The sequence below is a fragment of the Jaculus jaculus genome, chromosome 1, assembly GCF_020740685.1.
Source record: "Jaculus jaculus isolate mJacJac1 chromosome 1, mJacJac1.mat.Y.cur, whole genome shotgun sequence".
In the NCBI taxonomy this organism is placed as follows: Eukaryota; Metazoa; Chordata; class Mammalia; order Rodentia; family Dipodidae; genus Jaculus; species Jaculus jaculus.
In genome coordinates this window covers 326,376,106-326,398,510 of record NC_059102.1, presented here as the reverse complement: position 1 = coordinate 326,398,510, position 22,405 = coordinate 326,376,106, and the positions used below count along the sequence as shown (strand labels likewise).

Genomic DNA, 22,405 nt, shown 5'->3' with positions numbered 1-22,405 from the left:
TGATACATAGTTATTTAATATTTCTATCTTATTTTTTTTTTAATTTTTATTTTTTATTTATTTGACAGCGACAGACACAGAGAGAAAGACAGATAGAGGGAGAGAGAGAGAATGGGCGTGCCAGGGCTTCCAGCCTCTGCAAACGAACTCCAGACGCATGCGCCCCCTTGTGCATCTGGCTAACGTGGGACCTGGGGAACCGAGCCTCAAACCGGGGTCCTTAGGCTTCACAGGCAAGCGCTTAACCGCTAAGCCATCTCTCCAGCCCTCTATCTTATTTTTATAGACAACGATGTATAGTATGTAGTTTTGATTTTGTATTTTAATAAAAACAATTACTTAGCTTATAATTAATAGGCAAATCAATCTATTTTGCCCAAGTTCTATGCCAAGCATTAGTTTTAGACTTGTTATCTTCCCACTAGGCCTTCTGATCTTCTTTCTGAAAAGTCCAAGTCTATTAAAAACTTTTAGTAGAGTTACCATACACAATAGTGCTTAGATGTTTGGTAATTTAAGTCTTTGTGAATTTGAATGAATCTTTATCTTCATATCATTCTTAAACCATAGCATAGAATTTTAGGTTCTCTCATCAATGTGAAGATTACATTGTCTTCAGGCTTCTCTTGTTGCTAATGGAATTTTCTCTGTCTAATTACTTTCCTTTGTAGATCTTGTTTCTTTTCTCTATGGTAACTTTATTATGTTTCAGGTTTAAAATTTTTTTTTAATTTATTTTTATTTATTTGAGAGCGACAGACATAGAAAGAGGCAGATAGAGAGAGAGAATGGGCATGCCAGGGCCTCTAGCCACTGCAAATGAACTTCAGATGCGTGTGCCTCCTTATGCATCTGGCTAACGTGGGTCCTGGGGAACTGAGCCTCAAACTGGGGTCCTTAGGCTTCACTGGCAAATGCTTAACCACTAAGCTGTCTCTCCAGTGCAGTTTTTTTTTAACTTATATTTTAAGTTAATATGCACAGTATAGGAAACATAAATACAAAAAACAAAAAACAAAGTCACTAACAGTCTGTTCAGTTGGACATGCCCGTTTTGGTTTTGTGTTGCACTCACAATAGTCCATTTCAGGTCACTGACATCATATATATATGTCATACTTTTCCACATGTTGTAAATATTTACCAGCTCCAAATCTCCAACGTACACAAACATTTTGATGACTAACAATGTAATACAGCGACTCAATCAGTTAGAAAAAATTGTAATCTCTTATTTTGATGCCATCGTTTTTTTCTCCTATTATGAGGGTCCTGTGAAGGTATTGCTGGGCACTGTGAGGTCATGGATATTGAGGCCAATTTCTGTCTGGATAATTGTATATAAGGAGTGGTACCCTTCCTTTGGCTCTTGCATTCTTTCCGTCACCTCTTCCGCAATGGACCCTGAGCCTTGGAGGGTGTGATAGAGATGTTTCAGTGCTGAGCACTCCTCCATCACTTCCTCTCAGCACTACGTTGCCTTTTGGGTCATCCCAGTGGTCATCACCATCTGAAAAGAGAAGCTTCTCTAACCAAAAGTGAGAGTAGCATTAATATATGAATATGAACATTAAGTGTAGTGCTTTCAGGGCAGTTTGATGTGAATAACATGCATTTAGCCAGACAAGAGCAGGCTTTATACCCCTAAGGCTCATGACCTCCCCTGCTATAGGCTTTTGATTAGGTTTTCAGTATCAGGCATGTATTCACTCCCACAGAGTGGGCCTCCAGTCCAATTAGAGAACAGTTGGTTTCCCCCAGAGCAGACATGCCACTATTGTACCTGTTCAGTCATTTGGCCTGTCTGGCAAAACTTGAGGCTTTCAGTGTCCACTGTTTTCATTGCTGATGACTACTGTCTCCCATAAGGCTGCATGCACTGCAGCTTTTTCCAGCTTTCACTTGGCTGGTCTACAGGGAGAAGGTTGTCAGCTCAGCACCAGCTTGATTTTTCAGTAACCTTGCTGCCCACGCATGTGAAGTCTTCAGCAATAGGGTCTTCCCATCTGTTACTCGTGGGAAACCAAGGGTCTTGGCAATAGCCTGTAATGTTTTGGAGGTAACAGGGACCTCCCTGGCCAACAACTCAGTGGTAGGTATCCCATACTGGCACTTAAACTTTTCTAGTAGCAATCTATGGCTTCTGGATGTGCTGTTATCCAAAGAAATAGGCTTTCATATATCTTATTCAGAATATCTTGAATTTTGATTGACCCTCCCCCCACCCTTCTCTTCCTCAGTCTCTTTCCCTGGCCTCACTTAGGCCATTCCACTCCCTGTAATCTGTTCTTCTACTTACAATAGAATCACCTTCAGGCCTTTCTTCTCCTCCCTCCTTATAGCTTTTTTCTAGCTTACTGGCCTCTGCTACCAATTTTTGTTTCCAGCTCACACACAAGTCTACACATTTGTAGCTAGGATCCACATATGAGACAGAACATGCAACATTTGGCTTTCTGGGCCTGGATTACCTTAGAGCAATCCTTTCCAGATCCGTCCATTTCCCTGCAAACTTCATTTTTCTTTACTGCTGAATAGAACTCCATTGCATAAATGAACCACATCTTTATTCATCTACTGAGGAACATCTAGGCTGGTTCCATTTCCTAGCTTTTGTGGAGCAGCAATAAATATGGTTGTGCAAGTATCTCTAGGGTAGTGAGAAGAGTCCTTAGGATTTATGCCTAGGAGTACTATAGCTGGATCATATGGTAAATCTATTTTTAGCTGTCTCGAGAACTTCCACACTCATTTCCAATGGCTGCACGAGACTACATTCCCACCAACAGTGCAGAGGGGTTCCCCTTTTTCTGCATCCTTGCCAACATTTATTGTCATTTGTTTTCTTGATGGTAGCCATTCTGACATGAGTGAGATGGAATCCCAAAGTAGTTTTAATTTACATTTCCCTGGTGGCTAATGATGTAGAACACTATTTTAGATGTTTATATGCCATCTGTATTCCTTCCATTGAGAACTCTGTATTGCCACAGCCCATTTTTTTTTTAATTTGGTTGTTTCCTTTCTTATTTTTTTTTTTCAGTTCTTTGTATATTCTGGATATTAATCCTCTGTCAGATGTGTAGCTGGCAAAGATTTTCTACCCTTCTGTAGGTTGTCTCTTTGCTCTATTCACAGTGTCCTTTGCTATACAAAAGCTTTGTAATTTCATGAGATCCCAGTGGTTGATTAGTGGTTTTATTTCCTGAGCAGTTGGGGTTATATTCAGAAAGTCATTGCCTATGCCAATATGTTGAAGAGTTTCCCCTACCTTTTCCTCTAGCAACTTCAGAGTTTCAGGTCTGATATTAATGTCCCTGATCCATTTGGACTTGATTCTTGTGCATGGATAAAGACAAGGATCTGTTTTCATCTTTCTACATATAGATATCCAGTTTTCCCAGCACCACTTGTTGAAGAGGCTGTTTTTTCTACAATTAATATTTTTGGCATTTTTGTCAAAAATGAGATGGCTGTAGCTGCTGGGATTAACATCTGGGTCCTCTATTCTGTTCTATTGAGCTATGTGTCTGTCTTTGTGCCAGAACCATGCTGATTTTGTTACTATGACTTTGTAATATAGCTTAAAATTGGGTATGGTGATACCACCCGACTTATTTTTGATGCTGAAAATTGTTTTGGCTATTCGAGGTTTTTTGTGCTTCCAAATGAATTTTAGGATTTTTTTTTTCTGTTTCTGTGAAGAATGCCATTGGAATTTTAATAGGGATGGTATTAAATGTGCAGATTGCTTTTGGTAAGATTGACATTTTCACAATATTGATTCTTCCAATCCAAGAACATAGGATGTCTTTCCATTGCCTAGTATCTTCTGTAATTTCTCACTTGAGTGTTTTAAAGTTCTCATTGTAGAGATCCTTCAGTTCCTTGGTTAAGCTTATTCCAAGGTTCGTCCTTCCTTCCTTCCTTCCTTCCTTCCTTCCTTCCTTCCTTCCTTCCTTTTCTTTCTTTCTTTCTGTTAGGTCCATTTGTTCCATGACATCATTTAATCCAGATGTCTCTCTATTTTTGCCGGGATGACCTATCAATTGATGAGAGAGGGGTATTGGAGTCACCCACTAATATTGTATTTGGTGTTATCTGTGACCTTAAATGTAACACTGTTTGTTTGATGAAATTGGGAGCCCCCATGTTAGGTGCCTATACGTTTAGGATTGTAATGCCCTCCTGTTGGAGTGTTCCTTTAATCAGTATAAAGTGATCTTCTTTATCTTTCCTCACTAATTTTGGTTTGAAGTATATCCTTGTCAGATATTAGAATAGCAACCCCTGATTCTTTCCTAGGTCCATTTGCTTGAAATATCATTTTCCATCCTGTCACCCTAAGACAGTGTCTATCTTTTATTGAGAGATGAGTTTCCTGGTAGCAATATATGGAGGATCCTGCCTTTTAATCCAGTCTGCAAGCCTGTGTCCTTTGGTTGGGGCATTGAGGTCACTGATATTAAGAGTTATTATTGAAAGGTAAGTATTTATTCTCTCCATTCTTCTTGTTTTGTAGTGCTTCCTGTTTTCCCCTTACTTGCTTGTTTTAATGTTATTAGACTAAAATTTATTTTTTCCTATTTCCTCATGTGTGAGTTTTGCCTTCTCTTCAGTGTTAAGGATTCCTTCAAGTATTTTCTGTAGAGCTGGCTTAGTTGTCATAAATTCCTTAAGCATGTTTTTGTTGTGGAATGTCCTTATTTCTCCATCAATTTGGATAAATAGCTTTGCAGGATAAAGTAATCTTAGTTGACAATTATTATCTTTCAGAATTTGGAATACATCATTCCAAGCCCTTATGGCTTTTAAAATTTGTGTTGAGTAATCTGCTGTTATACTGGTGGGCTTGCCTTTATAAGTGACTTGCTTTATCTCTCTGTTTTCAATACATTTTCTTTGGTTTGCATGTTTATTAGTTTAATTATAACATGATGAGGAAAGGTTCTTTCCAGGTTTTATATGTTTGGTGTTTTAAAAGCTTCCTGTATCTGCATTGGCATTTCTTTCCCAATTTGAGGAAATTTTTCTTCTATGATTTTGCTGAAAATGCCTATTAAACCTCCAGATTGAAATTCTTCTCCTTCTAGTATACCCTGAACTCTTATGTTTGATCTTTTCATAGTGTCCTGTATATCTTGAAATTCCCATTCATACTTTCCTATTAGCTTATATTTCTCTTTGTTGTACTGTATTAGGTCTGCCACCTGGTCTTCTAGTTTAGATATTTTGTTCTCTCCTTCATCCAGTCTACTGATGAGACTTTCCCAGAGCTAGAATTTCTTCCTGGTTTTTCTTCAGTATTTCTATTTCCTTACTCATGTCTTGTAATTACCTCTTTATTTCATTAAGATGGTTTCCTGTGTTCTCTTGGAATTCTTTCAGGAGTTTGTTTTCTTCTTTAATTACTTTGATTTCTTTGAGTATAGATAAAATCATTTTTTTGAAATCTTTTTCAGGCATTTCATCTAAAACAGTCTCATTGGGGGCCATTTTTTATGGATTTATAATTTTTGGTGGGACTGTATTGTCTTGATTCTTTTTGTTTCTTGTATTGTAATGTTGCGAATTTTGCATCCTGAGTTGATTTGATGCTTGGTTTTCTAATAATCTGCAGTGCTTTTTAGATTTGGAAATCCAACTTTATGTACCTTCAGAGTAGGAGTTTAAGGTGCCAAGTGTAGCTCTTGTCCTCCAATCCAACTGCGGAAGGAATCCTCGGTGTTGAGTTTGCCTGCTATTCAAGTGTTCTAGTGGGCTGGATGGAGCAATTTACTGGCAAATTCTAAAATTCAACTGAGAAATATACACATTCAATAAAAGCCAGTACAAAGTATGTAAGTGTGGGGACTGAAACAAAGAGATAAAGTTATAAAGCCACAATCCCTAAAGGTGTGTGTTGCTTTACACACTTAATCCTGTCAGCTGGGAGGCTGAAATTTCTGTTCTGAATTGGGTTCCAGGTCAGCCTGGATCTGAATCAGACCCTGCCCCCAATAATGACAGAAGCAAAAGACAAAGGCCCTATAAATCTGAAAGCATCATTGACAACAATAGTCAACCCCCAAATACAGCTCAATTGAGAATGGTAAAGCCAACCAAGAATATGTAACCCATAACCTGCCCTGTCATGGAAAGAGAGATTAGCACTTCCAGCACAGGCCTATGTACCTGCTCTTTTGTCAGTTGGCCTCATTACCTTTTGGGGTGACTTCCAATCTCACCAATGCTGAATACCTGCCTTGATCCCTCCATGTTGTGCTATGGAGCTGGTATTCTCCCCAGTAGCTCATGATCTTAAACAGTCAATCAACCAATGGGATCACATGAAACTGAAGAGTTTCTTTACAGACAAGCATACAATTAGCAAAGCCAACGGATTACCCACAGAATGGGAGAAAATATTTTCTGGTTGTCCAACTGACAGAGGCCTAATCTCTATTATCTACAAAGAACTCAAAAACCTAAACACTCACAAAATGGGGCAAAGAGCTGAACAGGCAGTTCACAGAGGATGAAATACAAATGGCAAACACACACTTAAGAAATTGTTCATTATCCCTAATCATCAGGGAAATGCCAATTAAAACAACTATGAGATTCCACCTTACCCCAGTAAGGATAGCAAATATCAAAAAATCAAATGAAAATAAATGCTGGCAAGGTTGTTGAGAATTAGGAACACTCGTCCACTGTTGGTGGGAATGTAAGATGGTACCACCACTTTGGAAAGCAATATGGAGACTCCTGAAAAAGCTGACTATAGAGATACCAACAGACCCAGTTATTCCCTTACTGGGCATCTACCCTAAAACCTTTAAACCACAGGCCAGAGAGATTTGCTCAACAATGTTTGTAGCGGCTCAATTCGTAATAGTTACGAGCTGGAATCAATCCAGATGTCCATCACTAGAAGAATGGATAAGTAAGACGTGATATATCCACACAATGGAGCTCTATACAGCCGATCAGTTGAGCTGGATGTGCTGCCACTGCTGTGGGCTGAATGCACTTTCCGGAGGTTTGTGGGTCTGATGGCTGGGGGATGGGAGAGCGCAGGAAGTCTGGAGTTGTACTGGAACTGCTCAGCTAGTCCCACTTGTATCTCTTTCAGCATCTTCTTAGCTGATCTCCCTGGTCTCCCCTGCAGGTTTCTTGACTTTGCAAGGGAGCTGAGAGGGTTGGAGAATTCCCTTGTTTGGTCTCTGCTCCTGCAGCTCCATGGCAGGTGAGTGGTCCCAGGCGGGTGTGTGGATCACATGGATCAGGGCCGCAATTGCCTCAGTGGGACTCTGGCCTTTTTCCTCTTTTCTGGTGGAACTTGGTCTCTCCTACTTCTCCACTGCGGTTAATAAAAAACCTGTACACCTTCACTTTTCAGAAGAAGAGTGTATTTTGCTGTGGTTATGCTTCAATTCCTCACTAGGCTGGTTTGGCATAGCTCCTATACTGCCATCTTACCTAGAAGAAGACTACTGTCTTCCTAAGCAGAGGCAGAGCTGAAAGGATACACGGATATGAATGCTTCCTGCTGTTTTATCATATGATGCCCTGGACTGTACTAGAAAGAAGACCACCACCAGATGTGGCCTCTAGACCTTGAACAAACCAGAGCCATACATCAAAATAAACCTGCTGTCTTGATAATTACCCAGCTTATGGTATTCTGTAATTAGCAACAAAAAATGGTATGGGCTAATACAATGGGAGATTTTGTTGGCTTATTTTCCTTTCCCCTCACATTAATTTGGGGGAGGGGCTATATTATACACATTATAAAAATATAGCATTCATAGAGGGCAGTGATCATATCCAGCCATGTGGAGGAACAGAGTTAATACCCATACACTTTGATTACTCTGTGCCCGCCTCAGTCACGACTTCTCCTTCAGTTCTTACCTTGTGCACTATACTCCATGTGTTAGATTTGACTTAAAAAGCATAATTACAAAGCTTTATAAAGTTAGTTGTTTTTTTTTTTCATAAAAGAAATGTAGGACTATCTTCTTCTGTCCCTCCACAGGCTCTTGCTACACAGTGGTGTGGATGGTGACGACCCAGCTTCGCAGCGCCTGGGCTCCGGGGTGAGTGCATGGCTCCCGCTCTTCATCCTTTTCCTTCTGCCTCGTGTTCTAGCTTCTGACCACACCAAAAGCCAACGGAAACCTCATCTTCTTCACCTCCTTTTGTTGGAGTGAAGAAGTTGGCATACTTACTCTTTTCACCTTCATTTTTCCTAGTCAATATATGCCCAATCAGCTTGTAATTTAAACTCCAAAGTCAACATAATGACTTGCCCCCACAACTTACCTGTTTCTGTGTAGTTTTCAAATAGTTCACGAACAAGGTTGTCAAAATTATAGGTTACTTCTGCAGGAGAATCCGGTTCAAACCCTGTAAACACTAATATGTCGTCTTCATGTTCATCATCACGTTTTAGAGTTCCTCCAAAGGCCCAGGTAAAGGCAAACACAAAAAGCTTCTGGAGCATTATTGGTAGTTTATCAGGATATTTTTCCAAGTACCACAAACCTTCACCCTTAAAGCGACTGTTAACGGAAAATCCAAGGTTAAAGTTTTATAAACTGGAAATCTATCGTAACAGCGTGTCAAAGTTTCTTTATTAAAAATTGAAATAGGGGGCTGGAGAGATGGCTTAGCGGTTAACTGCTTGCCTGTGACGCCTAAGGACCCCGGTTCGAGGCTCGGTTCCCCAGGTCCCACGTTAGCCAGATGCACAAGGGGGCGCACGCGTCTGGAGTTCGTTTGCAGAGGCTGGAAGCCCTGGCGCGCCCATTCTCTCTCTCTCCCTCTATCTGTCTTTCTCTCTGTGTCTGTCGCTCTCGAATAAATAAATAAAAAATTAAAAAAAAAATTGAAATAGGGCCGTGTGTGGTGGCTCACGCCTTTAATCCCAGCACTCGGGAGGCAGAGGTAGGAGGATCGCCATGAGTTTGAGGCCACCCTGAGACTACATAGTGAATTTCATTCAGGTCAGCCTGGGCTAGAGGGAGACTCTACCTCAAAAAAAAAAATATTAAAAAGAAATTAAAAATTGAAATAGGGACTGGAGAGCTGGCTCAATGACTCAAGGCACTTGTTTGGAAAACCTGCCAGCACAGGGGTTCAATTCCCCAGTCACCCACATAAGGCAGACTGGCATTTGTCTGCAGCAACAAGAGACCTATGCGCATGCAAATGTGCTTGTACGTGTGCGTGCACACACAAACACACACACACATATATAAATAAGTTAAAATTTTAAAAATTGAACCGGGCATGGTGGCACACGCCTTTAATCCCAGAACTTGGGAGGCAGAGGTAGTAGGATCGCCATGAGTTCGAGGCCACCCTGAGACTACATAGTGAATTTCAGGTCAGCCTGGGCTAGAGTGAGACTCTACCTCAAAAAACAAAAAACAACAACAAAAAAAACAAAAACAAAAACAAAATTTTAAAAATTGAAATAAATTGTTGATATGAAAAATTTTGAGCTAATACATAAGTTTTATTTTGGTAAGTTACATACACTAGTTTTTGCATTTATTTTTAAAGTAGCACATGCACAAGACAGTGGTATGTAACTATATATATCCATATATGCATATATACATTTAATTGATGCATGTGCATAATGTGTGTGTGTATATGTCTATGAGTGCTGGTACGCGTGTGCCAGGGCACACATGTGGAGGTCAGAGGACAACTTTAGGAGTCAGTCCTCACCTTCTACCTAGTTTGCAACAGGGAGTCTTGCTGTTCTCGACTGTGTTCTCCAGGCTGCTGACCCGTGAGCTTTCAGGGAATTCTGAGCTAGAATTATAGACACCTGCCACAGCCCCTGGCTTTCAGGTGGGTCTGGCGTCTCTAAGCACGTATTCACATTTGCATGGCAAGCACTTATCTACTGAGCAATCTCTCCAATCCCTAATATACATCTATTGTCCCAGTATGAATTTTAAAATGATTTTGAAAAATTTAATTAGTTAATTAAATTTGAGAGAGAGAGAGAGAGAAAGAGAGAGAGAGAGAGAGAGAGAGAGAGAGAGAGAGAGCACATGCCAGGGCCTCTAGCAAACTCCAGGCACATGTGCCCCCTTGTACATCTGGCTTTTGTGGGTGCTGGGAAATTGAACCTGGATCCCTAGGCTTTGCAGACAAGTGCCATAACCACTAAGCCATATCTCCAGCTCCCCCCAGGATGTATTTTTAATATGGTCACATCTTTATTTACCATATATCTTTATTTTTGTTTTTTTTTTCAGTTTTTCAAGGTAGGGTCTCACTCTAGCCCAGGCTGATCTGGAATTCACTATGGAGTCTCAGGGTGGCCTTGAACTCACAGTGAGCCTCCTACCTTTGCCTCCCAAGTGCTGGGATTAAAGGCGTGCGCCACCACGCCTGGCTTTTTATTTACCATATATCTTTATTTAGGTACATATACTTTTATTATGATATACCTTTAATGATACAATTTTATGTTTTTATTTCCTATATGTACATGTTAAATATATGTAAATAGATGTATATATACATATATATGTATATGTGTGTGTATATATATATATATATATATATATATATATATATATATATATATACACATACATACATGCACTTTTGAGGTAGGGTCCTAATCTAGCTCAGGCTGACCTGGAATTCACTATGTGATCTCAGGGTGGCCTGGAACTCACAGTGATCCTCCTACCTCTGCCTCCCGAGTACTGGGATTAAAGGTGTGTGCCACCATGCCCGGCTCTATGTGTATGTTTTTATTTAGACACTATATACGGGTTTTCAACTTTAATTTCTTCTTTTTTTTTTTTAAGGTAGGGTCTCTAGCCCAGGCTGACCTGGAATTCACTGTGTACTCTCAGGGTGGCCTTGAACGCATGGCAATCCTCCTACCTCTGCTTCCTGAGTGCTGGGAATAAAGGCATGTGCCACCACACCTGGCTTTAATTTCATTTTTATTGTAGGTTAATTTATTAGCAGAGTGTTTACTTGTCTTTGGGAGAGGATCTGACAATTTAAGTATCACATATTATTCACTCTGCATTCCTCCTAGCAGAGTCTTAGGATGATCTAGTTGAACCTGGCTATGATGGGCCAGTGTGAATGTGGGGAGACACTTTTCCAGTCTAGGTCACTTAGGTTGTCTCTGGTTGGTAGACCTTGAGTCTTATGGTGACAGGAGCAATGATGGTAGATTGAGGCCTGTGATCTCAGCTAATAGGAAGACTGAGGAAGGAAGATAAAAGGTTCAAGGCCAGGGCTAGAGAGATGGCTTAGCGGTTAAGTGCTTGCCTGTGAAGTCTAAGGACCTCAGTTTGAGGCTCAATTCCCCAGGACCCATGTTAGCCAGATGCACAAGGGGGCACCCACATCTGGAGTTCGTTTGCAGTGCCTGGAGACTCTGGTACTCCCATTCTCCCTCCCTCCCTCTCTCTCTCTCTCTGCCTCTTTCTCTCTCTGTCTGTCACTTTAAAATAAATAAAAATAAACAAAAAAAAATTAAAAATACAGTTCAAGGCCAGGGCTAGAGAGATGGCTTAGCAGTTAGGGTATTTGCCTACAAAGCCAAAGGAGGCAGGTTCGATTCCCCAGGACCCACATAAGCCAGATGCACATGGTGGTGCATGTATCTGGAGTTCATTTACAGTGGCTAGAGGCCCTAGTGCACCCATTCTTTCTCTGTCTATTGCTCATAAATAAATAAATAAATATAAACAATTTTTTTTAAAAAAAGAAAGAATGAATGAAAAAGTCCAAGGGCAGTTTGAGCAACTTAGCAAGATCCTGTGTAAAAACTAAAGGCTGGGGATCTAGCTCAGTGGTAGAGCACTTGTGTAGCATGTACAAAGCTAGATTCAATCCCTAGTACCATAACAAACAGCAAAGCTAAAAAGGGTATTATTTGGGAATATATTAGTAAATAAAACTTCAAGGTCATAGTTGTTTCACATGATGGGATGGCATAATATATTTTCAAGGAGAGTAGATAGGACACTTCAAAAATAGTGATAATGCGGGCTGGAGAGATGGCTTAGCGGTTAAGCGCTTGCCTATGAAGCCTAAGGCCCCCGGTTCGAGGCTCGGTTCCCCAGGTCCCACGTTAGCCAGATGCACAAGGGGGCGCACGCGTCTGGAATTTGTTTGCAGAGGCTGGAAGCCCTGGCGCGCCCATTCTCTCTCTCTCTCTCTCTCTCTCTCTCTCTCTCTCTGTCTTTCTCTCTGTGTCTGTCACTCTCAAATAAATAAATTAAAAAAAATTAAAAAAAAATAGTGATAATGTACACTTGGGTGTTTGTGGCATTGTTATTTATATTATTTACATATTTAATAATATTCTTTAAAAATTTGTTTTGTTTATTTTTATTTATTTGAGAGTGACAGAGAAAGAGGCAGATAGAAAGAGAATGGGTGTGCCAGGGCCTCCAGACACTGCAAATGAACTCCAGATGCATGCACCCCCTTGTGCATCTGGCCTACGTGGGTCCTGGGGAATCAGGCCCCAAACCAGGGTCCTTACGCTTCAGAGGTAAGTGCTTAACCGCTAAGCCATCTCTCCAGCCCTTAATAATATTCTTCTGTGGCTACTCACCACTTAATAAAACAATAAAAATAAATCTCTCATTGTTATGTTGAGAATGGACTAGAGGAACTGGGGAAACTGATTAGGAGTTATTGCAACACTACAGACAAGAGGTGTTGGAGATCTGGGCTAGAATGCCAGAATCAAAATGTGGCAGGTGAGTGGGTGTGAAGGCAGAGCAGACAGAGTAGAAATCATATTTAGGTTTCAACTTTCAAAAGCAAATGTGACATGAATGTCTCAGGGTCTCGTATGAATGCGTGCAGGTCCCAACATTCTCCAAAACAAGAAGCCAAAGAAATGTTTAACTAATAATTGCATAGCTGTAATTTATTGAGCATGTGACTATGCATTAGGTTCTATTTTAGACACCTAATATCACATTATTATTTTAGTGTTATGAGGTGAAGCTTAAAATATTTAGTAACTGGTAAAATCGTTCTCAGTTAATGTATAAAAAATTCACATTAATTCTGTTTCTCAAATGTTTACAGAGCCTGGATGAATATTCATATAATGCCTCTTATTATTATTAATTAATTAATTAATTAATTAAGTTATTTTTGAGGTAGGGTCTCACTCTAGCTCAGGCTGACCTGGAATTCACTATGTAGTCTCAGGATGGCCTTGAACTGATGGTGATCCTTCTACCTCTGTCTCCCGAGTCCTGAGATTAAAGGTGTGTACCACCACGCCCAGCATGCCTCTTATTTATAAACAGCATGAAAACCTGGTGGTTTCATATTAGCTACACAAAGATTCAATATTGGAATAAAATAGACCTTAATGTGAAGAACTCACAAAGCAAGGTCTATTGAAAAGAATGATGGTGTACTTGAGTGTTTGGAGCCTAGTAGATACTAAAACCTGCTTGTTACATGACTACAACTCACAAACCTGCTTGTTTGTTACATGAATATAACTCACAAACCTGCTTGTTACATGAATATAACTCACGGTCTTTCTGGGTCCTTGAAATTGAGATTCACAAATTTAGTCTCCTTAGTTGAACTGTCATTTGGAGCATCACCTTTGGAAAGGAAAGAATTTTCGCACAATTAACAACAGACCTAGAATTTAGTTGGCTAGATAATAAGGCTTAACTGATTATATCATTTAGCTACAATCTTTGTTTTGCATATAGCATCTTAGGCAGATTATGGGCATTTCTCCTACCCTCACCCCCAGCTTTTCTGTCTAAGTAACCCATTCACCAGAGAAATACTGAATAAATGAGGGCTCACTCTTCTTTCCAGTTAATTTCCCTAATACCTGCACTCTTGTTTTTTGGTCTTTTGAGGTAGGGTCTCACTCTAGCCCAGGCTGACCTAGAACTCACTATGTAGGTGGCCTCAAACTCATGGTGATCTTCCTACCTCTGCCTCCCGAGTGCTGAGATTAAAGGCATGTGCCACCACACCCAGCCCTAGGTTTTTTTTTTTGTTTGTTTGTTTACTGCACTCTTAATATTGAAATGAAATATACTTTTTGTAGAACAGCTACAAAATATAGAAAAAAGTTATAATTTTTCACCCATAATAATAATCACTAAAATGTTGGTATATTTCTTTTTCTTTTGCTTGATTATGTTTTGTTTTATTTTTGAGTCAGGGTCTCATTCTAGCCCAGGCTGACCTGGAAATCACTCTGTAGCACCAGGCTGATCTTGAAATTCACAGTAATCCTCCTACCTCACCCTCTGAGGGCCAGGATTAAAGGCCTATGCTACCACATCTGATCAAAGCAAAATCTTATGATTTTTAAAAAATTATTTATTTACTTATTTATTTGACAGTGAAAGGGGGGGGGGAGAATAGGTGTGCCAGGGCTTCTAGCCACTGCGAACAAACTCCAGACACGTGTGCCCTCCTGTGCATCTGGATAATGTGGGTCCTGGGGAATCGAACCTGGGTCCTTTGGCTTTGCAGGTAAATGCCTTAACCATTAAGCAATCCCTCCAGCCCATTATGTTTTTATCCTCTGTTTTTATTTCAAGCCTATTTCTTGTCACTACAAGTCCTTTCAAACATGATTTTGTTGTGTCATAATTAAGCCATTGTCCTATTATTGAAATTCACATTTTTTGTTTATTTTTATTTATTTGAGAGCAACAGAGAGAGAGAGAGAGAGAGAGAGAGAGAGAGAGAGAGAGAGAGGGAGGGAGGGAGGGAGAATGGGCGTACCACGGCCTCCAGCCACTGCAAAGGAACTCCAGATGCATGCACCCCCTTGTGCATCTGGCTTACATGGGTCCTGGGGAATCGAGCCTCAAATGGGAGTCCTTAGGCTTCACAGGCAAGTGCTTAACTGGTAAGTCATCTCTCCAGCCCTACATTCTTTTTATGATTGTAAATAATTCTGCCACATATACAACTGCTTGTGCATAAGTATTTTTATACTTCTTAGATTTTTAAAATAAAAGTCACGAGCAACAACAGTAAGGCAGAGTAGATGCATATTCACTATCCAGCAGTGTTTGGATGAATGTGAAATGAACATACAACATGCAAAATATGATTTAAAGGAGTGTTAGGGGATACACTTGAGGGCTTCTTGAACTGACTGTACTCTCAGCTTTATTCAGTTTCAGACACTCAAAGCTATGGGGAGTCTGAACCTAAGACAGATCATGAGTTTGCATCAGATCAGATCATGTGTTGTTTGTTTATGTTTATGACATCAGGAAATCTTTGGAGAAGCTGTGAGCTCTTGCCTTCAAGAAGCTCCCCCCAAGGTGCACAGCCTTCCACATCCTCAGGCTTAGCTGAGATGACCCTGTTACAAATTAACTTGATATTCATATCTTCCCAATTTAGCTTGATGAGTACATACATCAATATTTTCAGTATATATTGCCAAATAACAATACCTAATTTAGTTATAGCTCAACTTATGATTGTTAAAGTTATGCTGGTGAAAATATGTACCCAGACCATCATTGTTTGTCACTTTTAGTATAGTTCAAATAAATTACACAAGATACTCAACACTATTGTAAAATAGACATGTAAGGTAATTTTATCAAAATATAGTCTAATGCAAATATTCTGAATGTTTGATAGGCTAGGCAAATCTATGATGTTTAGATGGTATTACTTTTCTCAACTATAACTGAATTCGTGATGTGAACAACTTCAAAGAGACTGTACTTAGTTTGTCTCATAGATTCAGAGACTTTTATTTTATTTATTTATGTGAGTGAGAGAGACAGGCAAGAGAGGCAGATAGAGAGAGAATGGATATGCCAGGGCCTTCAGCCACTGCAAACAAACTCCACACGTGTGTTCCCCTGTGCATCTGGCTTACCTGAGTCCTGAGGAATCAAACCTGGGTCCTTTGGTTTTGCAGGCAAGTGCCTTAACTTCTAAGCCATGTCTCCAGCTCAGATTCAGAGACTTTTTGTTTTATTTTGTTTTTTGAGGTAGGGTCTCTCTCTCTAACCCAGGCTGGCCTGGAATTCACTATGTAGTCTCAGGGTGGCCTCAATATTACACTAGATTTTCTGATAAACCTGAAAGTTTTAAAAATATTTCTTATCTGCTTTTTGTTTCCTGTTCTCACTATAAACCTTGTTTAAAGTAGCATGCAAATAACCATGTCATAGCTCAAATGCGATGTTGCCTTGAAATTTCCTCTGCCAAATTAATTCGAGCATACCTTTAAATTCAGCTTCCCTCAAAGTCTCAGGTCATGGACAAATTCTTTCCCTAAATGAATGGCTTCTGGTCCAATTCCCAGTAAAGCCCTTATTTCAACCTGAAAGCTTAGCCTAGTCTTTACTGCTCACATCTGTTAGCACTGTGGTCTTTTAGCTCCCACGAGCATCACTCACTAAGCTCTGCTTATAGCATTCTAGGACTTTCATAACCCACATCTTCAAACTATATTATATTCTTCCCCCAAACTAGTTCCAAAAGCTTAAGCACCACATAGTCAGGTTTAGTCACAGTAATGACCCCTATTTCTGGTACCAATTTTTTATATATTATTCACTTTCCCTATCTCCATGACAAAATACTTGATATAAATAACTTTAAGGAGGAAGAAGTTTTTTTTTTATAGTTTAAGACATTTTATTATATTAGTCTTTGGCTTCACTGATCCTGCATCCATGGAGTTGGGAGTATGGAGAAAGTAAGTGTTTGCTTCATAGTGGCCAAGAAGCAGAGATAGCAAGAGAGGAAAGAAACAGGGGCAAGATATCCCTTAGTAACTTCACCCAGTGACCTATTCCCTCAGGTCACAAGTCCTACTGTTTGTAGAACCTCCCAAAACAGTACAGCCAGCTGGGAACTGAGCCTCTAACACATGAGCTTTTATAGGGACACACGCTTCAAACCTTATATAATAGCAGCTTAGGTCTATTAAGCTCATCATTTACTTTAATGTCTTCAGCTCACAATGCATTTATTTGGATGTGACAAGATGAAAGGAGAAAATAGCCCAAGAGTAAAAACACTGCACCCTTGGGAACAGCTGGAAGGTAAGTCCCCCAGACTGTCTGCCCCTCCCTCAAAGCTTAAGACTTGAGCAGAGAACACAGCTGTTTATCCCATTGCTTGTGGTGGGAACTGCTGAATTGGAAACCTCTCTGGAGGAGAAGACTTCTGCCCCAGGCACTTCTTGATCTGGAATTCACACTGACTGCTTCTCCATTCATTTCTGCTGGGTATGGTAATTGCTGATTGGGTGTTCTGTTATCTATCTGTTGCTTGCAATTTGAGTTTTCTTTCTTTTTTTTTGGTTTTTCGAGGTAGGGTTTTGCTCTAGCCCAGGTTAACCTGGAATTCACTATGTAGTCTCAGGCTGACCTCGAACTCATGGCGATCCTCCTACCTCTGCTTCCCCAGTGCTGGGGTTAAAGGTGTGCGCCTCCACGCCTGGCACAATTTGATTTTTTTCTACTTTTCAGCAGGGCTACTCTAGTTATTTCTACTGGATTTTGTATGATTTTACTTTTATTGAAAATCTCTGTGGAGGGTTTCTGCTTAGTCTACGTACATGTCTGCTGTTGATCCAGACAGACAGAACACACCTGACCTTCTTGTCTATATATTTCTTATATAAAATCTAATGGGACTGGGCATGGTGGTGCACACCTTTAATACCAGCACTCAGGAGGCAGAGATAGGAAGATCGTGGTGAGTTCAGGCCAGCCTGAGACTACATAGTGAATTCCAGGTCAGCCTGGGCTAGAGTGAGACCCTACCTTGAAAAAAACAAACAAAAAAATATAATGGGAAAAAAAATCTAATAGAAGGTGACAAACTGCCCCTGGGTAGTTAAGATACACTATCATTCATATGACATAAGGAGAAAAAACTCACTTTTTCCGAATCCTCCTCTTGTACTCATAAACTCAAAGAAAGCATCTAGAATTCTGCAGAGGGTTACAACAGCTGTTAAGTCCTGTACAGGATATGATTGAAATTTCTTATTCTTCTTTAAAAATGTTAGTCCTTCTGTAACACTTGTGTTAATCAAGAATTCAAGGCAGTTAATTCCTGACTGACTTAAAAATTTAGAAGTTTTCAAAAGCCATGACTTAATATAAGGCTTCCATCCCAGATCAACAGGGTCCTAATAAACAAAAGCACAAGAAAATCTTGTGTTAAGGAATCATAAAAATACAGTGTTCTACTTTTTTGACTATGTTTTTTATTTCTTGTTTCTCATGCGAGATGTGGCTTTGCTTTATTATGTATGAATCAAAGCTAAAATGATCAAAACAACTTAAGAACTTGCCATTATCTGGAATGATATTTGAGTTTTAACCATGGTCTTATAAGAAAACAAGTCACTGGGTATTCCATGAGGGAGGTGTGTTGAGGCTGTGTATAGATGCTAAGGGACGCTATCACCTGGAAGGAGCCCAGGACCATTAGCCTTATTCTCTCAGCTTTATTCTTTTTTTTTTTATTTTTCTTAATTTTATTTTTATTTATTTGATAGTGACAGACAGAGAAAGAGGCAGATAGGGAGAGAAGAGAGAGAGAATGGGCGCACCAGGGCCTCCAGCCACTGCAAACGAACTCCAGATGCTTGCGCCCTCATGTGCATCTGGCTAACGTGGGACCTGGGGAATCGAGCCTCGAACCGGGATCCTGAGGCTTCACAGGCAAGCACTTAACCGCTAAATCATCTCTCCAGCCCTCTCAGCTTTATTCTACATGGGAGGTGTGTTGAGGCTGGGTGAGATGCTGAGGGATGCTGATCACCTGGAAGGAACCCAGGACCATTAGCCTTATTCATCACTTTCCACTAAGCATGTTGAAGAAGGGGGACTCAAATAGGTAGTAATGAATTTCATGCTAGACATTTGTTTTGGGTATGTTTTTTGTCTACTCACTACTGCCTTGTTAATGGTTTTTCCAAGTTATAAGAATCATAACAGGACGTTGGTGGTGCCTGCCTTAAATCCCAGCTCTTGGGAGGCAGAGGTAGGAGGATCACTTTGAGTTTGAAGCCAGCCTGGGCTATAGTGTGATACCCTACCTTGAAACAAACAAACAAAAACCAAAAAAAAAAAAAAAAAAATCTCCATAAAGGACATAAATTAAGAAAAGGCTTCAGAGCAATCTTTCCTTTGTTGATAAAATAATGCCTACCAGCAGCCAAACCTGTTGACTTGAAATCACTTCTGGACTATGATGCTTTATCGGACACAAAGCTCCTGAACTATTACTGAGGTCACTTAGCTTAATCACATTAAAATACTATTGATAATGACTTGTTGCTATCCTAAACAACACACTTAATTTGTCAATAAATCAGTTTTTTAAGACTTACCATGTACACCATCGCACACCGGCTGACAACAGCAGGACTGGACTGAGAGATACTGTCCACTTCAAAAATGACTCTTATTCTGTTAGTCAGGGCAATTCTTTCACTGTTAGCCAGACACAGTGTTCGGGTGTCATCTAACACAGTGTTTAGATTTTCTACCCAGAAGGTGTCCACTGGACCATCTAAGATAATCCACTGCCAATCAAAATCTTGAGAGAGAGAGAGAGAAAAATTAATGCATCTGAGACTAATCTAAGACTTAAACTTCACACATTTCCCATGTTATTTAGAAAATATTATCTACGATGAAAATAATGTCCAAGGAAACAGCAGAGTGTGTGGTCTCTTGCATTATACTGTGGCCTCTTCCAGATATGCACCACCTTCCTGAGTGGGATTAGCACCCTTAGAAAAAAGCATATGCTTATATGCACACTCCAGTATTTATTATAGGTCAGTAATATACTTAACAATGTTATACACATTTGTCCAGATATTCTTAGCTCATTGAATTAGGCAATCAACCCTTGAATTTGGAGAGGGGAAAGAATCATGATTCCATCTGTTGCCTAATGATATGACTTGTGGGCCTGTTCCTTCTACTCAGGGATAATTCTGAGGTGTTGTCATGGAAAATCACAAAGGGAAATCAAAGAATCAAACAAAAGTTAGAGTCCATCACATTTGGGACCTAGTTATTGCTCTTTCCATCTTTGCCATCTTTGGAGTGCTGCAACAAAATATCTTTGGTTGGGCATCTTATAAACCACAGGTATTTCTTCTGCACAGTTCTGGAGGCTGTAAGTCCAAGATCTAGAGGCTGGTGGGCTCAATGTTTGGCGAGAGTCAGCTTCTGCTTTTTTTTATTTAATATTTTTATTGCTTATTTGCAAGGAGAGAGAGAGCTTCTTAATTCACAGGACAACTTCTTGTCACTGCATATTCACATGATTAAAAGGGTACTGGATACCCATGGGTCTCTTTTTTTGAGAGAGGAGGGGTTCACGGTAGGGTCTCACTCTAGCTCAGGCTGACCTGGAATTCACTATGTAGTCTCAGGTGGTCTCAAACTCATGGTGATCCTCCTACCTCTGCCTCCCGAGTGCTGGGATTACAGGTGTGTGCCACCACGCTCAGCTCCCCATGGGTCTCTTTGACAAGGCACTGATCTAGTCATAAGTGTAGAGAGCATCTAGTATAGGGCACTAATCCCACTCCCAGGGTCAGAACCCTCCTTAATCTTTCCCCCAAAGTTCCATATCCAAAAGCATTAGCTTCAGGGTTAGGAATTTTTTTTTTTTTTTTTGAGGGAGGAGAATATAAACATTAAGACTATTGCACAACATGCTTCAGAGCCCACCACACTCAATAATGTTAGAAAACATATTGGTCAGTATAGGGAGGTGTGAACAGGTCACTATACAGACAAAAAATAGCTAATGACCTAAAAGATATTAGCATATCCCAGAGGAACCACATAGAGCAGACGGAGTAGCCAAGTAACCATCACTGTGAAGATGGGCTGTAGGTGGCTGGAAGTCATCCTACAACCTCATAAGGGAAACTGTGCCCAGTTATTATGCTGTCCTGAAAATGACACATAAAACCTCAGGAAAGTAGACAGAGCAGAAGTTATTATTATTATTATTATTTAATTGAGAGAGAGAGAGAGAGATAGACAGAATAGGTGTGTCAGAGCCTTTCAGCCACTGTGAACCAATTCCAGATGTGTGTGACCCCCTTGTGTGCATGTGGGACATTGTGCGCTTGCATCATTGTGTGTCTTTGTGGGACCTGGAAATTTGAACATGGATCTCTAGGCTTCGCAGGCAAGCGCCTTAACCACTAAGCCATCTCTCCAGTCCAGAAGTCTTTTTAGAAGTAAGATCATAATTGCAGTAGTGGCGGAAAAGCTTCTATGAGGTTCAACCTGAGGGAGGGAAAGCAAAGGCTGGGGCTCCTCCACCAGAACCACAGTCCCTCTGGGACAGAGACCGCAAGGTCCACACGTTCTGTCCCATGGCACACATGGAAGTCTCTTGCATATGGAGGACATGCAGTTCACTTGGGATGAATCTGCTAGGGTGTACGATTTCTGGACTGTTCAAAGTCCCTGTTCAGAGATAGAGTGATTATAGGCTGTCTCTGCTGTTTCTCACATCATTACTTTTACCTTTAATGAATACTTGGTCCTTGTAGTAGACTGACAGCTGTTTCTAAGTGTAAGAGTTATTTAAACCTTAGTAATTACATTTCATGTTTATCTACCTATATATGTTGTAATACAGGTGATGTTATACAAATTTTAAGTAAACACTTGAGGAAAAAAACTGTGGAGGGACAAATCATCATTATTCCCAAGTGTATGTAAATATGTAAATATAGCTCACATTGGCTCAAATCTTGTTTTCTATATTATTCACCTTTACTGAATGAATGACACTCACCATGACTTTCTGCAGTTTTAAAATCTTTCTCTACATCTTTCATACAAACATTGTCCATGTCTATTGTAGAAGAGGAACCAACCTGAAAAACCTAAAATATATAATAATGTTTAAATTTTTATTTGATGAAACTTTCCAACCACAATGAATATCTATATATCTCTACTGCTATTTATCTATCTATTAATTTTTTTTGAGGCAGAGGCTCACTGTAGCCCAGGCTGGCCTCTGACTCACAGCAATCCACTGCGGTGAGAGCTGAGCCCTCTGCAAGGTAATTCTTTACAGGCATACACAGAGGCTAACTTCACCTACATAATCCCTCACAAATCTCCTCAACTTGACAGCCAATATAAACAATCACAAGTACTCATCATTTCAAACTTGCTTTTTCTAATCGAAAGTTGTCTTTTGTAATTCTCATGGCAAGCACAAAGTAAAAATAATCTACGGCAGACACACCAAAATAATAAATGTTATGTAGTGTGCATCTGGAATACTCCCCCCAACCCCCAAAGGCATAGGAAAGGGTTGACCCCCAAGTGGGGAGGTGATAGAAACATGATAAGGT

At 40.1% G+C, this 22,405-nt stretch overlaps 1 protein-coding gene across 1 annotated transcript in view; it reads right to left on the bottom strand.

Annotated features, from left to right (window-relative positions):
- Positions 1-22,405, bottom strand: part of Dnah14 (dynein axonemal heavy chain 14) — a 278,677-nt gene that overhangs the window by 128,016 nt on the left and 128,256 nt on the right. The window contains exons 38-42 of the mRNA XM_045144175.1: positions 21,835-21,925; positions 19,388-19,596; positions 17,926-18,178; positions 13,556-13,628; positions 8,314-8,552 (exon numbers count right to left, since the gene is read on the bottom strand). Of these exons, the coding sequence (XP_045000110.1) occupies positions 8,314-8,552; positions 13,556-13,628; positions 17,926-18,178; positions 19,388-19,596; positions 21,835-21,925 (865 nt within the window). The remainder of the gene's footprint in view (positions 1-8,313; positions 8,553-13,555; positions 13,629-17,925; positions 18,179-19,387; positions 19,597-21,834; positions 21,926-22,405) is intronic.